Consider the following 18,713-nt stretch of genomic DNA (forward strand, 5'->3'; position numbering starts at 1 on the left):
GTCCCCCCCCCACGCCAAGATCTGTGCCCCCACCCCCGCCCCAACCGAGCGCAGCCGCTTTGGGCTGAATCGGGAGGAATTTGGGGGCGCTCAGCCCCCTCCCCGTCACCGCAGCTGGGGGTGCCGGTGCTCACCTTCACTCCTGAGCTCGGGGCGCCCCCACAGTGTCCCCAGAGCTGCTGTTGGGGGGGGGCACCCGCCACCACCCGTGGCCACCCCCGTGCCCCCCCACCCCGCTGCCAGAAGGACCATTACTAGCCTTGCTCCGGCGAGCCCCCCCCTCGAGGAATGAGCACAGCCCCCCCCGGGCCCCGCTTGGCCTCCATCGCACACCGCCGGGGTGGGGGGGCCGGGTCTGCACCCCCCCTGCTTGGCCTCCTGCACCCAGCCCCCCCACCCTTGCCCTCCATCGCCTCCATTCCGGCTCAGCATGCGGCACTGCCCAGGCAGGGGTGCCCGTGGGGACGGGGGGGCTGGGGGGGGGGGCAGAGGATGGAGGCTGGAGCGTGGCATGGCCGCAGCGCTGTGCCCCCCCCGCACCGTGCTGTGACACCCGGGGACGTGTCCTTCTCGCTCTGATTTCCTTCCCACCGGCTCGGTCGGATGCCCTGAGCCTGCCTTGCCCCACCGAGCCTGGCCCCCCCCCTTCGCCTTGCACCCCCCCACTCCTTCACCCATGGGTGCATGCACGGCTCAGGGGGTGGGGTGGGGGGGTTGCAGGTCACCAAATCCCCGGGACTCGATGTGGTCCCCGAGACAGAGGGGCAACGTGGGGCCACTGCTGGCCCTGGTGGTGGCACAGGGGCTGGGACAGGTCCCCTGGAGCACTGACCCCCCCCCAGCCCCCAGGCACCCCCGCCCCATCCCACCTCTGCCCCATCTGGGCAAGGGGCTGGGGCCCAGGACCCACAGATTTGGGGGGGCAGCAGTGACCCAGCCGTCCCCACATGGGGACCAACATGGGGACCTACCTGGCTGTCCCCACCCGGTGGCGGTGACCTGCCTCCTCCAGCAGGGTGGGTGGCAGGCAGGGGACACTGAGGACATGGGGGGGGGGCTGGCACTCACGCTGCCCCCCCCCTCGGCCACGCAGGCTCCGGTGTGGATGACCCCGTCGGGGAGGTGTCCATCCACGTGGAGCTCTTCACGCACCCCGGCACCGGAGAACACAAAGTCACCGTTAAAGGTGGGTGCCGGTGGCCTGGGGGGGCAGGGGACTGGGGGGGGGTGGCAGGGGACCCGGGGGAGGGTGGTGGCACCCCGTGAGCCTCCCGCCCCTCCTGCACGCAGTGGTGGCCGCCAACGACCTGAAGTGGCAGACGTCGGGCATCTTCCGTCCCTTCATCGAGGTCAACATCATCGGGCCCCACCTCAGCGACAAGAAGAGGAAATTCGCCACCAAGTCCAAGAACAACAGCTGGGCCCCCAAGTACAACGAGAGCTTCCAGTTGTGAGTGGCGGCCCCCGGGGATGGGGACACGGGGAGGGGGACACGGGGATGGGAACCACTGGAGACATGGTGATGGAGACCCCTGGGGATACAGGGATGGGGACATGGGGATGAGGACCTAGGAATGGGGACCCCTGGGGACACAGAGATGGGGACACAGTGCTTGGGACACGGGGATGGGGTCCCCTGGGGACACAGGGAGGGGGACACGGGGATGGGGACATGGGGATGAGGATCCAGGAATGGGGACTGCTGGGGACACAGGGATGGGGACACAGGGCTTGGGACACAGGGATGGGGACCCCTGGGGACACAGGGAGGGGGACACGGGGATGGGGACATGGGGATGAGGACCCCTGGGGACATGGAGATGGGGACACAGGGTTGGGGACACCACCACCCAGCTGAGCTTCAGCTGCGTTTGCTCATCCCCACTGGGATATTTGGGGCATTTTCACCTTGGCAAAAACTACACAGGGAAAGCAGGAAAAACAAAAGCAAAAAAAAAATGGATTTTTGGGGGGCAGGCGCGCAGCGCCCACATGCGCCGCTATCTCGGAGCCCCCTCCCTGTGCCAACGCCACCTGTCCCTTGTGTCCCCCCCCCCCTTCCTGCAGCACCCTGGGGACGGAGACGGGCCCCGAGTGCTACGAGCTGCAGGTGTGCGTGAAGGATTACTGCTTCGCGCGGGAGGACCGCACGGTGGGCATCGCCGTGCTGCAGCTCCGCGACGTCCTGCAGCGCGCCAGCTGCGCCTGCTGGCTGCCCCTGGGCCGCCGCATCCACATGGACGACACCGGGCTCACCGTGCTGCGCATCCTCTCCCAGCGCAACAACGACGAGGTGGCCAAGGAGTTCGTCAAGCTCAAGTCCGACACGCGCTCGGCCGAGGAGGGCAGCAGTTAAATCCCCCCCCCCACCCACCCATTTTGTCCCCCCCCCCCCCTCCCAGCCCTGCGCCCTCCAGCCACGTATAAGCCATAAGAGCGGCCACGAGAGGAGGCGCCCGGTGTTTTTGGGCAGTGTTGGACCCCCCCTCGTCCCTCCCCTGGGTGGTAGCGCTGAGCACGAGCACCCCCCCGTCCCACCCCGATGGGGCTGGGGGGGCTGGACCCCAAGCTGGGCGATGGGGGGGCTCTGCCCCTTCCCAGCCTGGGCTGGAGGGACCCTCGTGCCCCATCCCCACCCCACCCGGCCCTAAACCTCATCGAGTGACACAAGGGAAGCACTGGGATGGGGGGGGTGAGAGGTTGCGGGGGGGTCTTCCCAGCGTGATGACCCCTTGTCCCCCACCCGGTGTTACCAGGGGCAGGGCCCCCCCCCCCCCAGCACCCTGTACATATGTAAATAGCTGTACATACACGGGGCAGCAGGACACGGCTGTGTCCCGCACCCCGAAGGGCTATAGGGGCTGGGGGGCCAGTGGGCACAGCCCCCACCACAGGGTCCCCCCCCCAGCCGGCGGTGGCACCACCAGGGCCGGGAGCAGCAGGGAGCAGCCCCCGGCCCCTATCCTGTCTTCCCTGCCTGGCCGCCGTGCGGGTGGCCCCGCTGCCCCCCCCCCCCAGGGTGCCAGGGTGGGGGGCACCCCCCTCCCACGGGCTGGGGGGGGCACCCATCTCCCTTGGCTCTGGTGAGCAGGGACTGCCCACCCCCAACCCCCCCATGTGGCACAAGGTCTCTGCAGCAGCCCCCATGGGACCTCTTTGGCACAAGCAAGACCCTTGGCCCCCTCCCCAATAGGACCCCCCCCCATATTCCCCATTAACCACCATTTCTGTGTGATCAGTGGTGTGCGTGTCTCGGGGGGGTGGATAGGGAGCACAGCGTCCCCCCCGTGCTGAGAGGGACGGCCACCCCTCAGCACCAGGGGGGACAGAAGCCTGAAGCCCCCCCAGGTCAATATATACCTCTCAGCCCCCTCCCCACCCCAAAACAGGGTAACCCAGCCCCCCCCCCCAGTCCTTTTTCTATAGGATTTGCCTGGGACCAAAGGGTTTAGGTATCCACTCATTTCTGTTCAATGTTTACACCCCTTTTCTAACTGCTGCTCCCGGGGGGGGCCAAGCCCCATTCTCCCCCCCCCCCCAAAAAAAAAAGGTGCCCCCTCCCCCCCCAGTCCTGTTTGGCATGTGATTGAACCGCCCACCCCGCTCCTGTACCCGTGTCACCGATGTCCCTGTGTCTGTACCTCCCCCCGCCGGGGGGGCTACCATGGATGCATGACCGTGAGATGTTTTGCACTATTTTGACTTTTTTGGGCTCTGTAAAAATATTTTATTATAACTGACATTAAAAAGCACACCCTTGGCTGGGGCTGCGGGTGTTGGGGGAGGGAGGAGCAGGCACCCAGGGGGTCCCCATCCCCACTGCCCCCCCCCCTTTAAGCTCAACCCCAAGGATAAGGACCCCAGGGATGCTCAGGATTTGCTCTTCCCACCCCATGTAAAGGCCAAAATTCATCCCAGGGGTTAAAGGGGACTGGGGCAGACCCTAAACACCCCCCTCCCAATCTCCAACCACCCCCACCCTGCAAAGCGCGCATGCCCACAGCCAACCTCAGACACCCAAATTATCTGCAAAGACTTTTATTAGCACCAAAAGGATTAAAAGAGTGGCCAGAACAGATGTGGCTGCCCCACAAAACAAAGCACCCGCGGGTCTCAGCAACAAGCAGCCCCCAGGGGGGCACCACGCGGCGCAGCAAACCCCAAATCTCCGCCGTCCTCCTGCTCCTGGGGGGGTCAGGGGGGGCTCAGAGGCGCAGGAGGAAGGCCAGGTCCATGGTGTCGGGGATGCGGATCTCATCCAGGTGCACGGGGGAGGCGACGAAGGGCAGGTTGACGGGGAAGAGGTGGCTGGTGTCCACCAGCAGCTGGCTGGGCCCCCCCTGCTGCTGCTCCTGCAGTCGTTTCTGCAAAGGGACACGGCACCGGGTGGCAAAATGGGGACAACAAAATTGGGACAGAGCCTGGGGGTGAGGTCCCCGCTTACCTCCACGCTGCTGATGAAGTCGGGGCTCACGCGCTCCTCCAGCCCCGCAGCGGGGGTGTACGCACGCAGGATCTTCACGACCTGGAAGGGACATCAGGGGAGCTCTGTGACCCCCCTGCCCCAGATCCCAGCCCCAGGGGGTGACCCCAATTCCCCCCCCGGGTACCTGCTGCGGGGACAGCACGGTGCAGAGGCTGCAGATGGCCCCGGCATCCTCCTCCGTCGCCTTCTTCACCTGCAGCAGCTGGGCAGCCTGCACCAGTGGCTCCAGCATCTCGCGGGCTCCGCTGTGCTGCAGCCCCTGCGCCCGCAGCCACTGCTCCAGCTGGCTGATGTTGTACCTGCCGTGACAAAGGGGGGTCAGGGGGATGCACCCACCGCGTCCCGACCCCCCCAAAATGCGCTACGAGCCCGTGGGGGGACCAACCTGAGCTGGATGCCGCGGGTCCAGGAGCAGGCATCCTTCCTCAGCAGCAGGTAGTTGAGGGTGGTGCCGCTGACGAGGAAGAGGAGCTGGCGCAGGACCTGGTGGCCCACGGCTGGGGCCAGCCCCTGGCGAGCCAGGAGCTGGAGGAAGGAGCCCAGCTGCTGCAGGAGCTCGGGCAGGGTGTGGGCTCCGGGGGCCGAGGGCCGGTGGAGGCCGGGAGGGCAGGAGGAGGCCAAGCCCTGGATGGTTTCGCTCTCCAGCATTGCGGAAACTGGAGGGTTAGGAAGAAAAAAAGAGGAAAAAAAAAAAAGGTTGGTCAGAGTAAAGAGGTGCTGCGATGTGCTTTGCTCTGAATTGTGGTTGGGGACAGAGGAACTGGTGGAGCATGGGGGTGAGGGAGCCCCCCAGGGCTACCCAGGGGTGCTGAGCCCCCTCCAGCTCCCCCTGCCAAGCTGGGAGGCTCGGGGAGCAGCGGGACCCCACAGAGACCCAATTCCAAGCCCAGCTCCGGGCACACCACAGGCTGCTCCTGCAGCGCTCCCCTCCCCAAGCCAGCATCCCAGCACAGGGGCCCTGCGAGCCCCCCAGCCCCAATTCCCCGAGCCCCCTGGGTACCGATCATGGGCTTGAGGCGCTTCTCGGCGGTGCGGACGAGCTGCTGGTAGAGCTGCACGGCCAAGGCGCCCAGGCTGCGGCCGGCGCTCTGCAGGTCCAGGTGCTGCAGGCGGTGTGTGCTCTGCCGTGCCGTGTTCCCCTGGGAGCAGCTCTGCGGGCATGGCCAGGTCAGGGGGACAAAAAATAAAAATAAAGAAATACGGGGTACCCCCCCCCATCCCTCCTGGGGGATGAGCGCATCGGCTCCATCCCTCTACAGCCCTGTGCACACCCAGGTTGGGATGCTTGGGATGCAGCCCCAGCCCTGGGCAAGCTTCACTGCCCCCTTTCCAAAGTCCCCACAGCCCCCACACTTCCCAGGGAAGGGTGTAGGGGCGTGATGTCCCCCCCCCCCCCCCCCAGCCCAACCTCACCTCATCCCGGCCGTACTGGCGCAGGCAGTTCAGAAGCTGGCAGGTGTTTGCCAGCCAGAGAGCCACAACCTCAAAGTCATCGCTGTGCTTCTGCAAGGGGGGGGGAAGTGAGCACAGCGGGGGGGTCAGCGAGGCTCCAGCAGTGCCAGCAGCAAGCACCCCCACCCCACGCTTTCTCCAAGCCCCCCCCCAGCCCCAGGGGATGCTCAGGTTGGGCTCCCCAGCTCCACCACACAAAGCCCTGGGGACCAGGCTGCAGCCCCAGTGCCCCCTCCCCACGTTGGCCAGCAGAGCTCCTGCTCCTCAGCCCAAATCCCCCCCCGGGGGCCAGGCCCAGCACCTTCATCACCCTCTTGATGGCGTTGATGGCTGCATCCAGCAGGGAGCGGGCCCGCGGCTCGTCACGGCAGTGGTCTGCGTGGCGGAGGCAGAGGAAGAGGAGGAAGGCCGGCAGCTCTGGCAGCGCCCCAGGGCTGCTCTGTGGGCGGTAGTCTGCAGGGGGGGGAGCAGGGGACAGGCACTCACAGAGAGCTGAAGGTGGGAGGGATGAGACCATCCTCTGGGGAAGAAACCCTAGTAGGGAGCAAGCTGCTCCGTTGGGTAACGGGGTCCCCATCCACCCAAACCCTACCTGTGATGACGGCCTTGATGATGCGCCCTTCGTCCTCCATCCTCCACGCCAGCATGGCCTGGGACAGCCCCGGTGGGGATGGGGCTGCTTGGGATGCTGCTGGCTCCTGCCCCAGCCCGGTGGTCTCTCTCTTCACTGGTGGGGAGGAGCAGGGGGGGGTCACGTCCTGCTGTGCCCTGGGCTAGGGGACCCGGAGCAGGTCCCTTCGGCTCAGCCCAAGGAGAGCTCCCCGGGGTTTGGAGGTGCCCTGGTCCCCACACCTTGAGGCTGGGTGATGCACCAGCCCCACAGCAGCCTGCCCCCCCCTCTCCCCATGCAGGCGCTCACCTGTGAAGTCCTGGATCTGCTTCGCATAGGCTCTGAGCTGCTTCTGGAGCTTCATGGTGGTCCTCTCCTGCTTCTCCAGCTTCTGGGACAGCTCCTGGGCAGGGACAGCTCTTGTAGGGCTCAGCCACCCCCACCAGCACCCAGCTCATGGGGTACAGAGCTGGGGGATGTCTTGGGTCCCCTGCATCGCTCCCCAGTGGGATGCTGGGGCTCACTATGGGGTGGGGGGAGCTGCCTGAGCCCTGTGCCCCCCCCCCCCCTTACCCAATTCTCCTCCTTGAGCCGCACGACGTGGTGCTGCAGCCCCTCCTGGCCCTGGTGCCGCTGCAGGTCCTGGATGAGGGCTGCCTGCTGCTGGCTCAGCTGCTTGAGCGAGCGGATGTCGAGGTGCAGCCCCTCCACCTCCTCCTCGTGCTGCTGCTTCTCCTCCTGCAGCTGGCTCGCCAGCAGCCTGCGTGCGCCGGGGGAACCCGAGTCACCGAGCCAGGCCGGTGTCACCTGCCTGGCCTGCCCTGGGACCCATGCTGTCATCATCACTGTCACTGACACACAGCGGGGTCGAGGGCACCCTCAGCATGCCCGTGCGCCCCACTGAGGGGTGCAGACCCAGGAGGAGGGGACCCAGCAGGGCTCAGATACGTGCCCACGGGAACCTCGTGCAGACCAACGAGGCCACACGCAGGGCACTGCATCTGGGTCGGGGCAGTCCCAGGCATCAGCACAGGACAAAGGGATGGAGAGCAGCCCCGTGGAGAAGGGCTTGGGGTACTGGTGGGTGGGAAATAGGACACGAACCAGCAGCGCCTGCTCACAGCCCAGGAAGCCAGCGGCACCCTGGCTGGGGTGAGGAGGGGATCGTGCCCCTCTGCTCTGCCCCTGTGGGACCCCACCTGGAGCACAGGGTCAGGGAGTCCAGAGGAGGCCATGGGGATGCTCAGGGGACGGAGCAGCTCTGCTATGAGGACAGGCTGGGAGACCTGGGGGTGCTCCGCCTGGAGAAGAGAAGGCTCTGGGGAGATCTCACAGCAGCCTGCCTGGGCCCGAAGGGGACTTGTAAGAGAGATTTTTTCACAAGGGCGTGTACTAATATGACAAGGGGTAAGGGATTTAAACTAAGAGGGTAGGTTCAGATGAGCTGTTAGGAAGAAATTCTTCCCTCTGAGGGCGGTGAGGCCCTGGCTGAGGCTGCCCCGAGGAGCTGTGGGTGCCCCATCCCTGGCAGTGCCCAAGGCCAGGCTGGATGGGGCTGGGGGCAGCCTGGGCAGCCTGGGGGGGTCGTGCCCATGGCAGGGGTGGGACGGGGTGGGCTTCGAGGTCCCTTCCAACCCAAACCACTCCATGGAGCTGTGAATCATCACACCCCATCCCTCAGGGTGTCATTTGTCCCTCACAAAGCCTGCAAGCTTGGGACTTTCCCCCACCCTGATCTTCCCTCTGGATGCACCAAGGCCAGCTGGGGGCACCCAGCAAGCTTGTGGGGTGGGGGCACCCATTCTGGGGAGCTCCAGCCTCCCAGGAGGATGCAGCACAGCAGGGAAGAGGAGCTGAGGATGCAGGTGGGGAGATGGCTGCTTTAGAGGTTTGGAGCTGCCCAGCACCACAGCACTGCACCAGTGAGGTGGCTGCAGCCGGCCAGGACAGCAGGGAGCCCCCCAGCAGCACCCCACTGCAGGGAACCCAGCCCCAGCCAGACCCTCCCTGTGCCCCCACTCACTTGTTGGCAACCTGCACGGCATCGTAGGCGTGCTTCAAGTCATCGTCCGCCGCCTTCTCCGGGCTCCTGCCCAGCCCCAGCATCCCAGCGATGTTCTGCCAGGACAGCAGGGCAGGGTGAGAGCAGCCCCGACGGCCCCATCCAGCCCCATATCAGTGGGGCAGGGACTCACCCTTCGCTTGAGGAAGTCCAGGGGTTTCTTCTCCTCGTGCTCAGCGGAGGCTTTGCTCCTCCGCAGCTCCTCGCGGGTGCGGGCCAGCTCCTCGGTGACGGCGTTGAGCTGCCCCAGCAGCAGGAGGTACGCCCGCTCCAAGGGGTCCTGCCCCCCACCACCGTTGGGCAGCGGCTCCCCCACGGGCTGGGGACCCTCAGGCACCTGCTGCCAGCGCTCCTCCGGCCCCTGGGTGCAAGGAGGGGGCTTGGAGTGGGAGCCAGGGGCTGAAATCCCTGCAAACACCCCCACGTGGGCGCATGATGGCCCCCCAGGCTCCTTGTCACCCCCAACCCTGGCGGCCCCACCGCTGTCCCCACTACCTCAGGCTGCTGGTCGGAGCCATCCCTTGACGGGGCGGTGGACATGGAGGACAGGTAGCTGCTCTCGGAGCCCAGGAAGCTCTCGGATGAAGGGGAGCGCCTGAAGGTGCTTTGCTGAGGGGGAGGAGGGCAGGGTTGGTGCCCCGCACCCCAAACACCGACCGGCCGGCACGCACCGCTTGTCCCCTCCTCAGGATGGGGCACAAGGACAGGGCAGCTCAGCCCTCCGGCCCCACAGCTTAAAAGAAGGTGGTTTTGGAGCCTCCCCGTTAAATAAGGTGGTTTTGAAGCCCCCCCCCAAAGGCTGGTGACTTTGGAGCCCCCCTCCTTTCAAGGACAGTGGCTTTGAAGCCCCCCAGGCTGCCTTAGCTGGGGGATCCCCCAGCACACAAACCCAGTTTCCTACTTCCCATAGCCCAGGGGTCCCCGGGGGGGCCAAGCCCCCCAGCCCCTCACCCTGTGGAAGGCCACCTCATCCCGCAGGTTCTCGTAGCCCTGCTCCAGGCGGGCGTACTCCTTCACCAGGCTCTGGTAGCGCGCCCGCTCCTCCTCCAGCTCCTGCTGCAGCCCCCGGCTCTCCCGCACCGCGCGCTGGTGCTGCTCTGCAGGGGACAGGGACACACGGGTAGGGGATGGGACACAGCCCCTGCAATGAGGGGGGGCCACACCAGGCCTGCAGGACCAGCCTCGTGCAGGATGGGGCAGGGGAATCCTTCTACCTTCCAGATCCTGCGACTGCTCCAAGGTGCGCTGGATCAGGGCATCCCTCTCCTCCCCCAGGTGCAGTTTCACCGCCTCCACCTCTGCCAGGCGCTGGGGGGGAAGCAGAGGGGTCAGTACAGCCCAAAAACCTCTCCGTGGGCACTCAGCACCTTGGAAAACTCCCATAGATCAAGAGCAGCCCCAGCTATCCCCATAACAGACCTTCCGGAGCTCATCAACCTCCTGTGCCAGGCGGCTCTCGGCGCTGTGCCTCTCCAGCTCCGCCAGCCGCTCCTGCAGCTGCTGGACCTGGGCATCACGAGCTGCATCCTCCCGCAGCCCCTGCATCTCGGCCCGCAGGCGCTGCACCTCCTCGGCGTGGGCAGCGTTCAGCACCGAGAGCTGCTCCGCCAGCCGCTGCTTCTCCTGGGCCTGGGGGGCAGAGCAGGTTATGGGGTGCTGGGGGCGTCCCCTCGGGTTCCCCTCTCCCCATCAGTGGGAGCCCTGAGCCTTGGGTACCCCCCCCATCACCACACAGAGCTGTCCATCAGGCACTGTCCCAGATGGAGCCACGCATTGTGAGTTTTCCATGCCTTCACATCCTGCTCCCCACATCTAGGGACAGGACAGCACCGCAGGGGCTCCCTCCCACCCCGCAGCCACCCCCAGAGCTGGAGCGGTGGCAGCCGGAGCCGAGACGCTCACCCAGATGGCAGCAGGAAAATTTGGCCAGTGGGAGAACGCGCTGTGCCGGAGCCATTTTGGCACACACTGCTGTGCTGTGAGGCTGTGCCCACCCAAGCACCCAGGAGGGCTTCAGCACCTCCCTGGGGTGCATCAAAAACCCAGCAGTGACCCCTCAACACACCACTCCTGCCTGGGGACATGCGCCCTGCAGGGCCAGCTCCATGGGCAGGATGGAGCAGCCCGGGGCTGTGCTTCTGGTTGGCAAAAGCAGGTCGGAGGCAGGCTGCAGCACCCACCTGCTCATCCAGCCTGCACTGCAGCTGCATCACCTTGATCTCCATACCCTTGTGCAGCTGCTTGTAGTGCTCCACCGAGCGTGCCTCCGCCCGCAGGCGCCGCAGCTCCCGGCGCGCCCGTGCCCGGCGGTAGCAGCACTGCAGGTAGAGCACGGCCCCGCGCAGCCGGGTGTAGTGGCTCCGGGCCAGCCAGCCCCTGACAGCCGCCTGGATCACCACGGCTTTCTGGTGCTGCACCATCTGCAAGGGAGAGACAGGGGCAGTGGCACCGCCAGCAGGCACAGGGACAATGGTGATGCCAGCCCTGTGCACCTGGGGACACCGGGGGCAGTGCCACGCCGTCACCAAGAGGTGTTGTGATGCCAGCTGACATCTTAAATCCATCTTAGGTTGGATCTTAGGAAGAACTTCTTTACTAAAAGGGTTGTTAGACACTGGAACAGGCTGCCCAGGGAGGTGGTGGAGTCACCATCCCTGGAAGTCTTCAAAAGACGTTTAGATGTAGAGCTTAGGGATATGGTTTAGTGGGGACTGTTAGTGTTAGGTCAGAGGTTGGACTCGATGATCTTGAGGTCTCTTCCAACCTAGAAATTCTGTGATTCTGACCCCAAGCAGCATGGCAAGATGTCACCAAGGTGTCAGGAAGGTGACACCATCACCAAGAGCACGCTGCTCCCCCAGCTGCATGGGGCAGGGGCTCCCCACTGCAGAACAGGGTCCCCAGCACCCTGCCAGGCTCCTACCTGCCGGTACAGACGCCGGGCGAACATGCCCCGGGCGAAGGCCTGGATGGTGACAGCAGCCCGACGTGTGCGCAGGTAGGAGCGCCGGGCCAGCACCATCCTCACGGTTTTCTGCAGCACCACGGCAGCCCTGCTCCTCCGCAGCATCGCGGCAAGCCTGCGGGGAGGCAAGGAGCTGGGTGCAGGGCAGCAGAGCCCCCAGCCCACCCCAGAGCCAGGTTTCTGCTCATTGCATCTCCCTCAAAGCCCCAGCCCCGCTCACCTGCGTGCCAGCATGCCCCGGGCATGGCGCTGCAGGCAGAGCACCGCGGCACGCACCCGCCCGAAGCGTCGCCGCGCCAGCCAGCCCCGCAGGTGCTGCTGCAGCAGGGTGCAGGCTGCACGCAGCCGCCGGTACCGCAGCTCCTCCAGGTACGCCACCTGGCCGGCCCGGAAAAACACCTTGCTCTTCCCACACTGGTACTTGCTGGGGTCCTGGGGGCAGAAGAGAGGAGTCAGAACCAGGGAGGAGGCACGCCCTGGCTGGGTTTCTCCAAAGTGATGCTCTGCATGCTCCCAACCTCCCTCACTCAGCTTCCCCAGCCACTGGGGAAATCCCAAATCCTCCCCACCAATATTACACCCATTTCTGCACCCCATGGGGCACGCACACACACACTGGGAAAAAGATGGGAAAAAGCATCAGCAGGGGATGCTCAGGTACCACAGCTGCACCCCCTGAGCAGAGCCCTTACCTGAAGCAATCTCCCCAGGGCAAGGCTGCAGCTCTGCTTCACGTCAGCACCCCCCAGCTCTTCTCTGCTCACCAGAGCCCTGTATCTGTCGAAGAACTCCTGGTACGTCCACCTGTGGGGCACAGAGGGGATCAGGGGGGTGTTCTGGCCAAGGGGAGCCCCAGGGTGCTGGGGAAGGAGGGGGTACCTGGAGGGGTAGCCCGCGGCACTGATCCGGATGGTCTCCAGGACCCCACAGGCTCGCAGCTGCTCCACTGCTCGCCTGGAGTCAAACCTGGGGCCAAAAAGAAAAAAACCTGATCCCATGCAACTCATCCAGGTGTGCACCAAGGCATGCAGGGCAGGAGGGACACGGCTGGGAGGGGGTCCCATGGTGCCCCCACCGCACTCACACAAAGGGCAGCTTCTCATCGTTGGGTTTGATGCAGCGGACGTAGTGCGGCGTGGTGCTGCCCAGCGTCTCCATCAGCCGGTTCAGGGAGGCTCTGAACTGCAGAGCACAATGGGGAGGTGGTCAGGGCCAGTAGGAGGGCCTGGGGGGTCCCCTGGGACAGAGCAGGGCTCGGGGCTCCCCCGTCCTGTACCTGGCTGGAGATGGACTTCTTGCTCCTCTGGCTGCCAGGCAGAGACCTGCGGCTGGGGCGGCCGGGCAGCCGGGGGCCGCTGGACCTGCGGGACTGCAGGGACACGTCCCCATCCTCCAGGAAGAGCTCAGCCAGCAGGGCAGACTGCACGGAGCAGAGCTGTGAGCAGCAAGCAGCACCCCACACCCCCCCCAGAGCCAGCCCCGGCAGGACACAGCCCCAGAAACCAGCCCCGTGCAGGATCCCAACACAGCCACAGCCCCAACGTGCCCCAAATGTGCAGGGACTGGCTGTGCCCCTAAGAGAACCCAAGGGCAAGTCGTGGGCACCCTCCCAGATGAACAAAAGCTCTCCCCACAGATGTCCCTTACCTTCTGCCAGGGCCACATGGAGCAGAGGGAGGAGGAGACAGCGTTAGTGACATGGGAGCAGCAGCACACCCCAGCCCGAGGGCAGGAGAATGAAATTGGGGCACCCACATCACAGGGCACCCTGACCGTGGGTCACCACCCCCAGCAAACGCAGGGCTCACCCTGCACAGCTTCTACCTCCCTCAACACCCACCCCTCCCAGCACCCACAGGACCGGCTCTCACCTTGCTGGCTCGCAGCAGCCCCACCAGCTCTTCGGGGATGGTGTCCCTGTTCTTCTCCACGAAGCCACTGCACTGGTACTCCACCTGGCAGGGGACAACGCCAGCACCACCGTTAGGGGCTTCCCCGCCTGGATTGGGGCAGGGCTCTTGGAAAGGACCCTTGCAGGAGCCAGGGCCAGCTGTGGCCACACCACTGATGGCACCACCACCACAGGACCTCGTTTTCTCTAATTCCTGCCCTTGGAGCTGCAGCCCAGCACAGAGAGGGCAGAGGCTGCAGGAGATGCCCCCAGCAGGTCCTGAAGGTCAGGCTGGGTGCTGCCAAACCCCCCACCCAGCAAGGCACCACCACCACTGCAGCTCTCTTTACTCTCTTTTCTTTACTGAAAGGGTTGTTAGGCACTGGAACGGGCTGCCCAGGGAGGTGGTGGAGTCACCATCCCTGGAAGTCTTCAAAAGACGTTTAGATGTAGAGCTTAGGGATATGGTTTAGTGGGGACTGTTAGTGTTAGGTCAGAGGTTGGACTTGGTGATCTTGAGGTCTCTTCCAACCTAGAGATTCTGTGATTCTGTGTGATTCTCCTACCTTGCCAGCGAAGTGGCAGACAATGAAGGCATCCATGGGCCTCTTGGGCTTCTGGAAGTGGGAGCTGCCGAGGTGGGTCTGGTAGAGCTTCTGCGCCCAGCTCCCGTCACTGCCTTGGGGCATCTGAAAGGCAGAGGGGTTGGAGGGGTGGCCGAGGGCTCAGGGCAGCCACAGCAACCCGCTCCAGTGCCCTGTGCCCACCTTGCACTCCTCGTTCAGCAGGTCCAGGATGCCGAGGCGGCCCTCGATGAGCTCAATGCATGGCTGGTTGTCACAGAAGTCGACAAAAACCCAAGGGATCTCCTCGGTCACGTACTCCTCCTGCTCCAGCTTGAAGACATGCTGGAGGGAGGGATGGGGAGCAGGATGAGGTGGGGCAGAAGCGGCTGCAGGCAGCAGCTGGGTTTCTGCAGGGCAGGGGCACTTCTGGGGCTGTGCCCAGCTCCAGCAGCCTCCCAGAGCACCAGCCACGTCCCCAGGGCAGAAAGCACCAGCACAGCAGGGTGCTGGAGGGGACATCTGGGTGACACCCACCAGGTTGAAGAGCTGCTGCAGCTTCTCGTTGGCGTAGTTGATGCAGAACTGCTCAAAGCTGTTGAACTCAAACATCTCAAACCTGCGGGCAGAGACCCGGCTGAGCAGGGCAGAGCGACCCCGGCCAGCCAGGAGCTGCAGGTGGCCACGGACCCACGGCAGGAGCAGGACCGTGCTCTCCCACGCAGCGTGGCAGAGAGGAGCCATCCTTACCCGTAGATGTCCAGGATGCCGATGGAGGTGTGGTGGCCCTCCGGTGACCGCAGAGCACGGTTGACCCTGCTCGCCATCCACCTGAAGACCTGCCCGTACATGTGCTTGGCCAGGGCGTCCCGGGAGTCCAGTGCCTGCTGTCTGGAGAGCGGCTTCAGGTAGGTCTCACCAGCAGTCACCAGCTTGCGGTGGCACAGCCAGCGCGTGACCTGCGCCTCCTCGATGCCCAGCAGCTTGCAGAACTGTCTCAGGGCCTCATCAGCGGGCTGCAGAGGGACAGAAGTGTCACCAGCACCACCAGGATGCTGATCCCGATGCGGCCGGGCACTGCGAGCTCTCGCCCACCTCCACGAAGCACCCGTCCCCGTGGCGGTCCCTCCCTCTGACCGCGATGTCACCCAGATGCAGGATGGCAGTGAGGACGGAGAAGAGCTCCAGCTGGTCGGCCTCGGGGACACCTGCGGGCACAGCGGGGGCGTGAGGGGCTGCCCCCAGTGCTGGGGGGATCCCCACATCCCACAGGCTGGGGAGATGGGAACAGCCAGCAGATATCTGGGCTCCCCAGCACCGGGGTGTCCATCCCCAGTGCTCCCACCTGCAATGGGGTGAGGGCAGTGGGATGGTGGGGACTGGCCCTGACCACCCCCACGGTGTCCCCCACCCGTGCCCCACCAGGACAGTACCCAGGAGGGCGAAGGCGTGCCGCGTGTTGTCCAGCTCGGCTGCATCATCGATGCCAGCAGCGCACCGCCCCTGGCGGGTGTAGTGGAAGGTCTCTGCCCCACCTGCGGGCAAGATGTGCAGGTGGTGAAACCAGCACGGCCCCACCAGGCCCCAAACCCCCTCATCCTGAGGTGCAGAGCACACACAGCACCCAGCTGGCAGCCCAATCCTGCCCCCATTTTGGGGAACAGCAGGAACACCAGCACTGCCCGCGCCATGCCACGGGGCCGCGGTACTCACGGAGACCCAGGCCCTGCAGCTCGGGCAGGGCGGCCGAGGCACAGAGCTGGTAGAAGATGTGGTAGTTCCTCTCTGCTCCTGCCTGTGGGAAGAGCAGCCAGGTCACCTAGGGGCCCCAAAAAGCCCCAGACTGGGGACAAGGGACACTTTGCTCTCCCAGCTTGACCCAGGAGGAGCACAGCAGCCCCGAGACCCACCTGGAAGGTGACGCGGGACTTCTCCAGCAGGTAGGTTTTGATGGTGGCCCCAGTGACACGGGCTTGGCTGAAGCCAATCTCGATGTACTTCCCAAAGCGGCTGCTGTTGTCGTTCCTGGTCGTCTTCGCGTTCCCAAAGGCCTGGCAGGAGGCATCAGGTGGCCTCAGACCTCCAGGTGCTGAGGAGACCTTCAGTCCCCTCCACCCCCCCAAGTTACCGGGGGGAATATCAGGGATGCAAGGCCACCAGGAGCACAGGGACAGCCTGGGACAGGCAGGGACCCACCTCCATGACGGGGCTGGAGGCCAGAACCTTCTCCTCCATGCTGGAGTCCCCCAGGCAGCCCCCGACGGTGGTGAAGTACCTCATGGCGTACTTGGCCGACGCCGTCTTCCCTGCGCCTGACTCGCCGCTGATGATGAGGGACTGATTCTTCCCAAACCTACAGGAGGGGGACATGAGCCCGTGCCCCAGGGGGAAGGCTCTCCACAGGCCATATGGGGGCTCCAGCCCTGCCCCACCACAACCCGGGGGGCTGCTCTCACAGCAGGACCCCCCCCCATGGTGCTGCTCTCACCTCACCATCTGCTTGTACGCCTCCTCCGCCAGTGCGAAGATGTGGGGGTCCATGTCCCCCATCTCCCGGCCGCTGTAGGCGTAGATCACCTCCTCCTCGTAGATGGGCAGCGGCTTGTAGGGGTTGATGGCAACCAGGATGATACCTGGAGAAGGGGACGTGCACAGGGAAGGGGCACGAGGGCACCCATCCTGGGGTGCGTGGGGGGGACACGGGGTGCGGGGGGCTCACCGCAGTAGGTGTAGATGGCGTTGGCCTCCAGGAAGCGCACGCGGAGCGAATGCAGCACGGCCGGCTCGTGCAGGTAGCTCAGGGCCACCAGGTCGTCCTTGCCCGAGAGGCACTCGGGGTTGCAGAGGGGCGGCAGCTGGGACTCGAGGGGGTAAACCAGCGTCTGCGGGGACGGGGCAGGATGAGTGCCGAGCAGGGACAGGCGGCCCCATGGTGGCAGCACAGGCAGGGGACAAGCCACCGGGCACATCCACGGCCTCTCTGCTCCCCGCTGAGGAGCCCAGGCTGGTTTAGGGGCACAGAGCGAGCCCCAGCACCCAGCTCAGGATGCCTGGCACTGAGCAAAGGGACCCATGGGGCCACGAGGCCCCAGCCTCACCGAGCCATCCTCCAGGCGGAGGTGCAGAACGGCGTCTCCTTCCTTGTAGTCTCTGGTTAGTTCTGCTGCCCTCCAGACCTGGACAGAGTCAGGGATCCAGACCCGGGCACCCTGCGGGGACACAAAGGGGACAAGGTCCCAGCAGATGGCCTCAAACCCAGGACAGGAGATGCAGGCAGCCCTGAGCTGGGCATCGCAGCCCCCTGTGGCTCTCGCAGGCAGCAGCCTGGTGCTCAGCATCACCACCAGGCACCCCATGGACCTGCTGCTCCTGCTGCAGGATCCTGCCCAGCTGTGCAGGGGGGCACTGGGGCTACAGCTGTGGGATCACCAAAGATCAGAGCCTGACACCAGAAACCTTCTGCAAAAAGGGGCTCAAAACCAGCTCCAGCACCCCAGAAACGGAGCCAGGGAGATACCCCAGCCCCAGGTTCCTCGTTCTGACCCAGCCCCGGGGCTCTCCCTCCCCAGCAGGCAGCACCCCCTGCCCTAGTGCTGTAGGGCTGGCCCTGCCCCACTGCAGGATGCGGGGAAATGGGGAACCCACAGCTCCAGGACCCCACTGCAGCAGCTCCGCCAGCCTGCAAGGAGCGAGGGCTGCTGCAGGGGGCCGGTGCCCCCGCTGCTCCGTGCAGGCAGGCACGAGGCCATATTGCAAGCTTAAAAAGGGGAAAAAAAAAAAAGCTCCTCTAATGGCTGCAGCGCTGCTGCCGGGCTCAGGGAGCCCCTCACTGCTTCCACACACCGCCTCGGAGCCCTCTGCTGCTCTCACACCGTGCTCCCACCCCAGCCCCTCGCCAGGAGCCAGGGCTGGCGATGCCACCCTGCTGCTGAACCCACAAACCCGGGGGGGCAGCGGGCAGCGAACCCCCAGGTCTGGGGAGCACCCACATCACTGCCCTGCTGGAGCCCAGCAGGCTGGGGAGGGGGTGCAAAGGGGGCTGCATTTTGGGTGCCCCCTCACAGGGACCAGCAGCGGTCCCAAAGGTGCTGGGGGGGGGCCAGCATTGCAGCCCTTTCCCCCCACCCCCAGCAGCACCAAGCCTCACCTGCCCGTAGGGCTGCCCTGCTGCCATGGTCCCCCCCACTTCTGCCACACTGCTGCCCCCTCCCCGCCTGTGGTCCCTTTATGGCTGTTAATTGTTGCTAATTGGCTGGGGGGGTCCCCGCCCACTAATTGCTGCTAATTGGGTGTGGGGGGGTCCTGCCCTGCTCTGCCACCTGGTCAGCCCCACACACCCTCACCCGCTAGGGGAGATGATGAGGGGCTGTGGCTAGCTTCTCCCCACCCCACAGCTGCAGCACCCTAAGAGACCCCCACCTCATAGGCACCCCCAAGACACCCCCACCTCCCATTTGGGGCACCCCAACCCCCTCCTGGGACCCCCATGAGAAGGGGACAACCCAAGACCCCTTGAAACACCCCCCTACCTGGGACCATGGATGGCACCCCAAGCTGTTCCTATCTAAGACACCCCAAAATTGCCCTCATGCAGGGCAACTTGGGCCACCCGCACCCCGGCCCCCACCCAGGGCACCCCAAGCACCCATGGGTGAGCGATGGAGCGGGGTGCTGCTGAGCCACC

General features: G+C 65.3%; 2 protein-coding genes across 13 annotated transcripts in view; one reads left to right on the forward strand and one right to left on the reverse strand.

Moving 5' to 3' along the window:
- UNC13A (unc-13 homolog A) overlaps window positions 1-3,766 on the forward strand; it is a 29,884-nt gene extending 26,118 nt beyond the window's left edge. For all 11 annotated transcript variants that reach the window (XM_072029210.1, XM_072029213.1, XM_072029212.1 and 8 more), the window contains 3 exons: window positions 1,094-1,186; window positions 1,291-1,450; window positions 2,068-3,766. In XM_072029210.1, the coding sequence (XP_071885311.1) occupies window positions 1,094-1,186; window positions 1,291-1,450; window positions 2,068-2,356 (542 nt within the window). In that variant the 3' untranslated portion in view covers window positions 2,357-3,766. The remainder of the gene's footprint in view (window positions 1-1,093; window positions 1,187-1,290; window positions 1,451-2,067) is intronic.
- Window positions 3,767-4,022: 256 nt separating this feature from the next.
- Window positions 4,023-18,233, reverse strand: LOC101803079 (unconventional myosin-Vb). 2 transcript variants are annotated; one of them, XM_072029255.1, is made up of 37 exons: window positions 18,177-18,233; window positions 17,128-17,238; window positions 16,749-16,911; window positions 16,518-16,662; window positions 16,226-16,382; window positions 15,940-16,080; window positions 15,743-15,824; window positions 15,463-15,564; window positions 15,125-15,237; window positions 14,780-15,045; window positions 14,567-14,648; window positions 14,234-14,374; window positions 14,033-14,155; window positions 13,447-13,530; window positions 12,852-12,995; window positions 12,660-12,757; window positions 12,455-12,541; window positions 12,268-12,379; window positions 11,796-12,007; window positions 11,534-11,690; window positions 10,791-11,030; window positions 10,030-10,239; window positions 9,825-9,918; window positions 9,562-9,707; window positions 9,106-9,219; window positions 8,744-8,971; window positions 8,572-8,666; window positions 7,122-7,308; window positions 6,858-6,951; window positions 6,531-6,665; window positions 6,240-6,391; window positions 5,900-5,989; window positions 5,487-5,637; window positions 4,872-5,142; window positions 4,611-4,785; window positions 4,445-4,525; window positions 4,023-4,364 (listed from the first exon to the last, which is right to left on the reverse strand). In XM_072029255.1, exons 1-37 carry the CDS (start codon window positions 18,201-18,203, stop codon window positions 4,206-4,208), a joined length of 5,169 nt encoding a protein of 1,722 aa, XP_071885356.1. In that variant the 5' UTR covers window positions 18,204-18,233; the 3' UTR covers window positions 4,023-4,205. The 2 variants fall into 2 exon arrangements, with proteins under 2 accessions (XP_071885356.1, XP_071885357.1); XM_072029256.1 differs by having other exon boundaries at window positions 15,743-15,820; window positions 15,936-16,080.
- Between the last annotated feature and the right edge of the window lie 480 nt (window positions 18,234-18,713).

The sequence above is a fragment of the Anas platyrhynchos genome, chromosome 29 (genome assembly GCF_047663525.1).
Source record: "Anas platyrhynchos isolate ZD024472 breed Pekin duck chromosome 29, IASCAAS_PekinDuck_T2T, whole genome shotgun sequence".
In the NCBI taxonomy this organism is placed as follows: Eukaryota; Metazoa; Chordata; class Aves; order Anseriformes; family Anatidae; genus Anas; species Anas platyrhynchos.

Coding starts and splice junctions, on each gene's coding strand:
- LOC101803079 (XM_072029255.1), bottom strand. CDS start 18,203: ATGGCAGCAGGGCAGCCCTACGGGCAG. Junction 17,239..18,176: donor CAGGGCAGCCCTACGGGCAG/GTGAGGCTTGGT, acceptor GTGTCCCCGCAG/GGTGCCCGGGTCTGGATCCC. Junction 6,392..6,530: donor CATCAAGGCCGTCATCACAG/GTAGGGTTTGGG, acceptor CCCCCCCTGCAG/ACTACCGCCCACAGAGCAGC.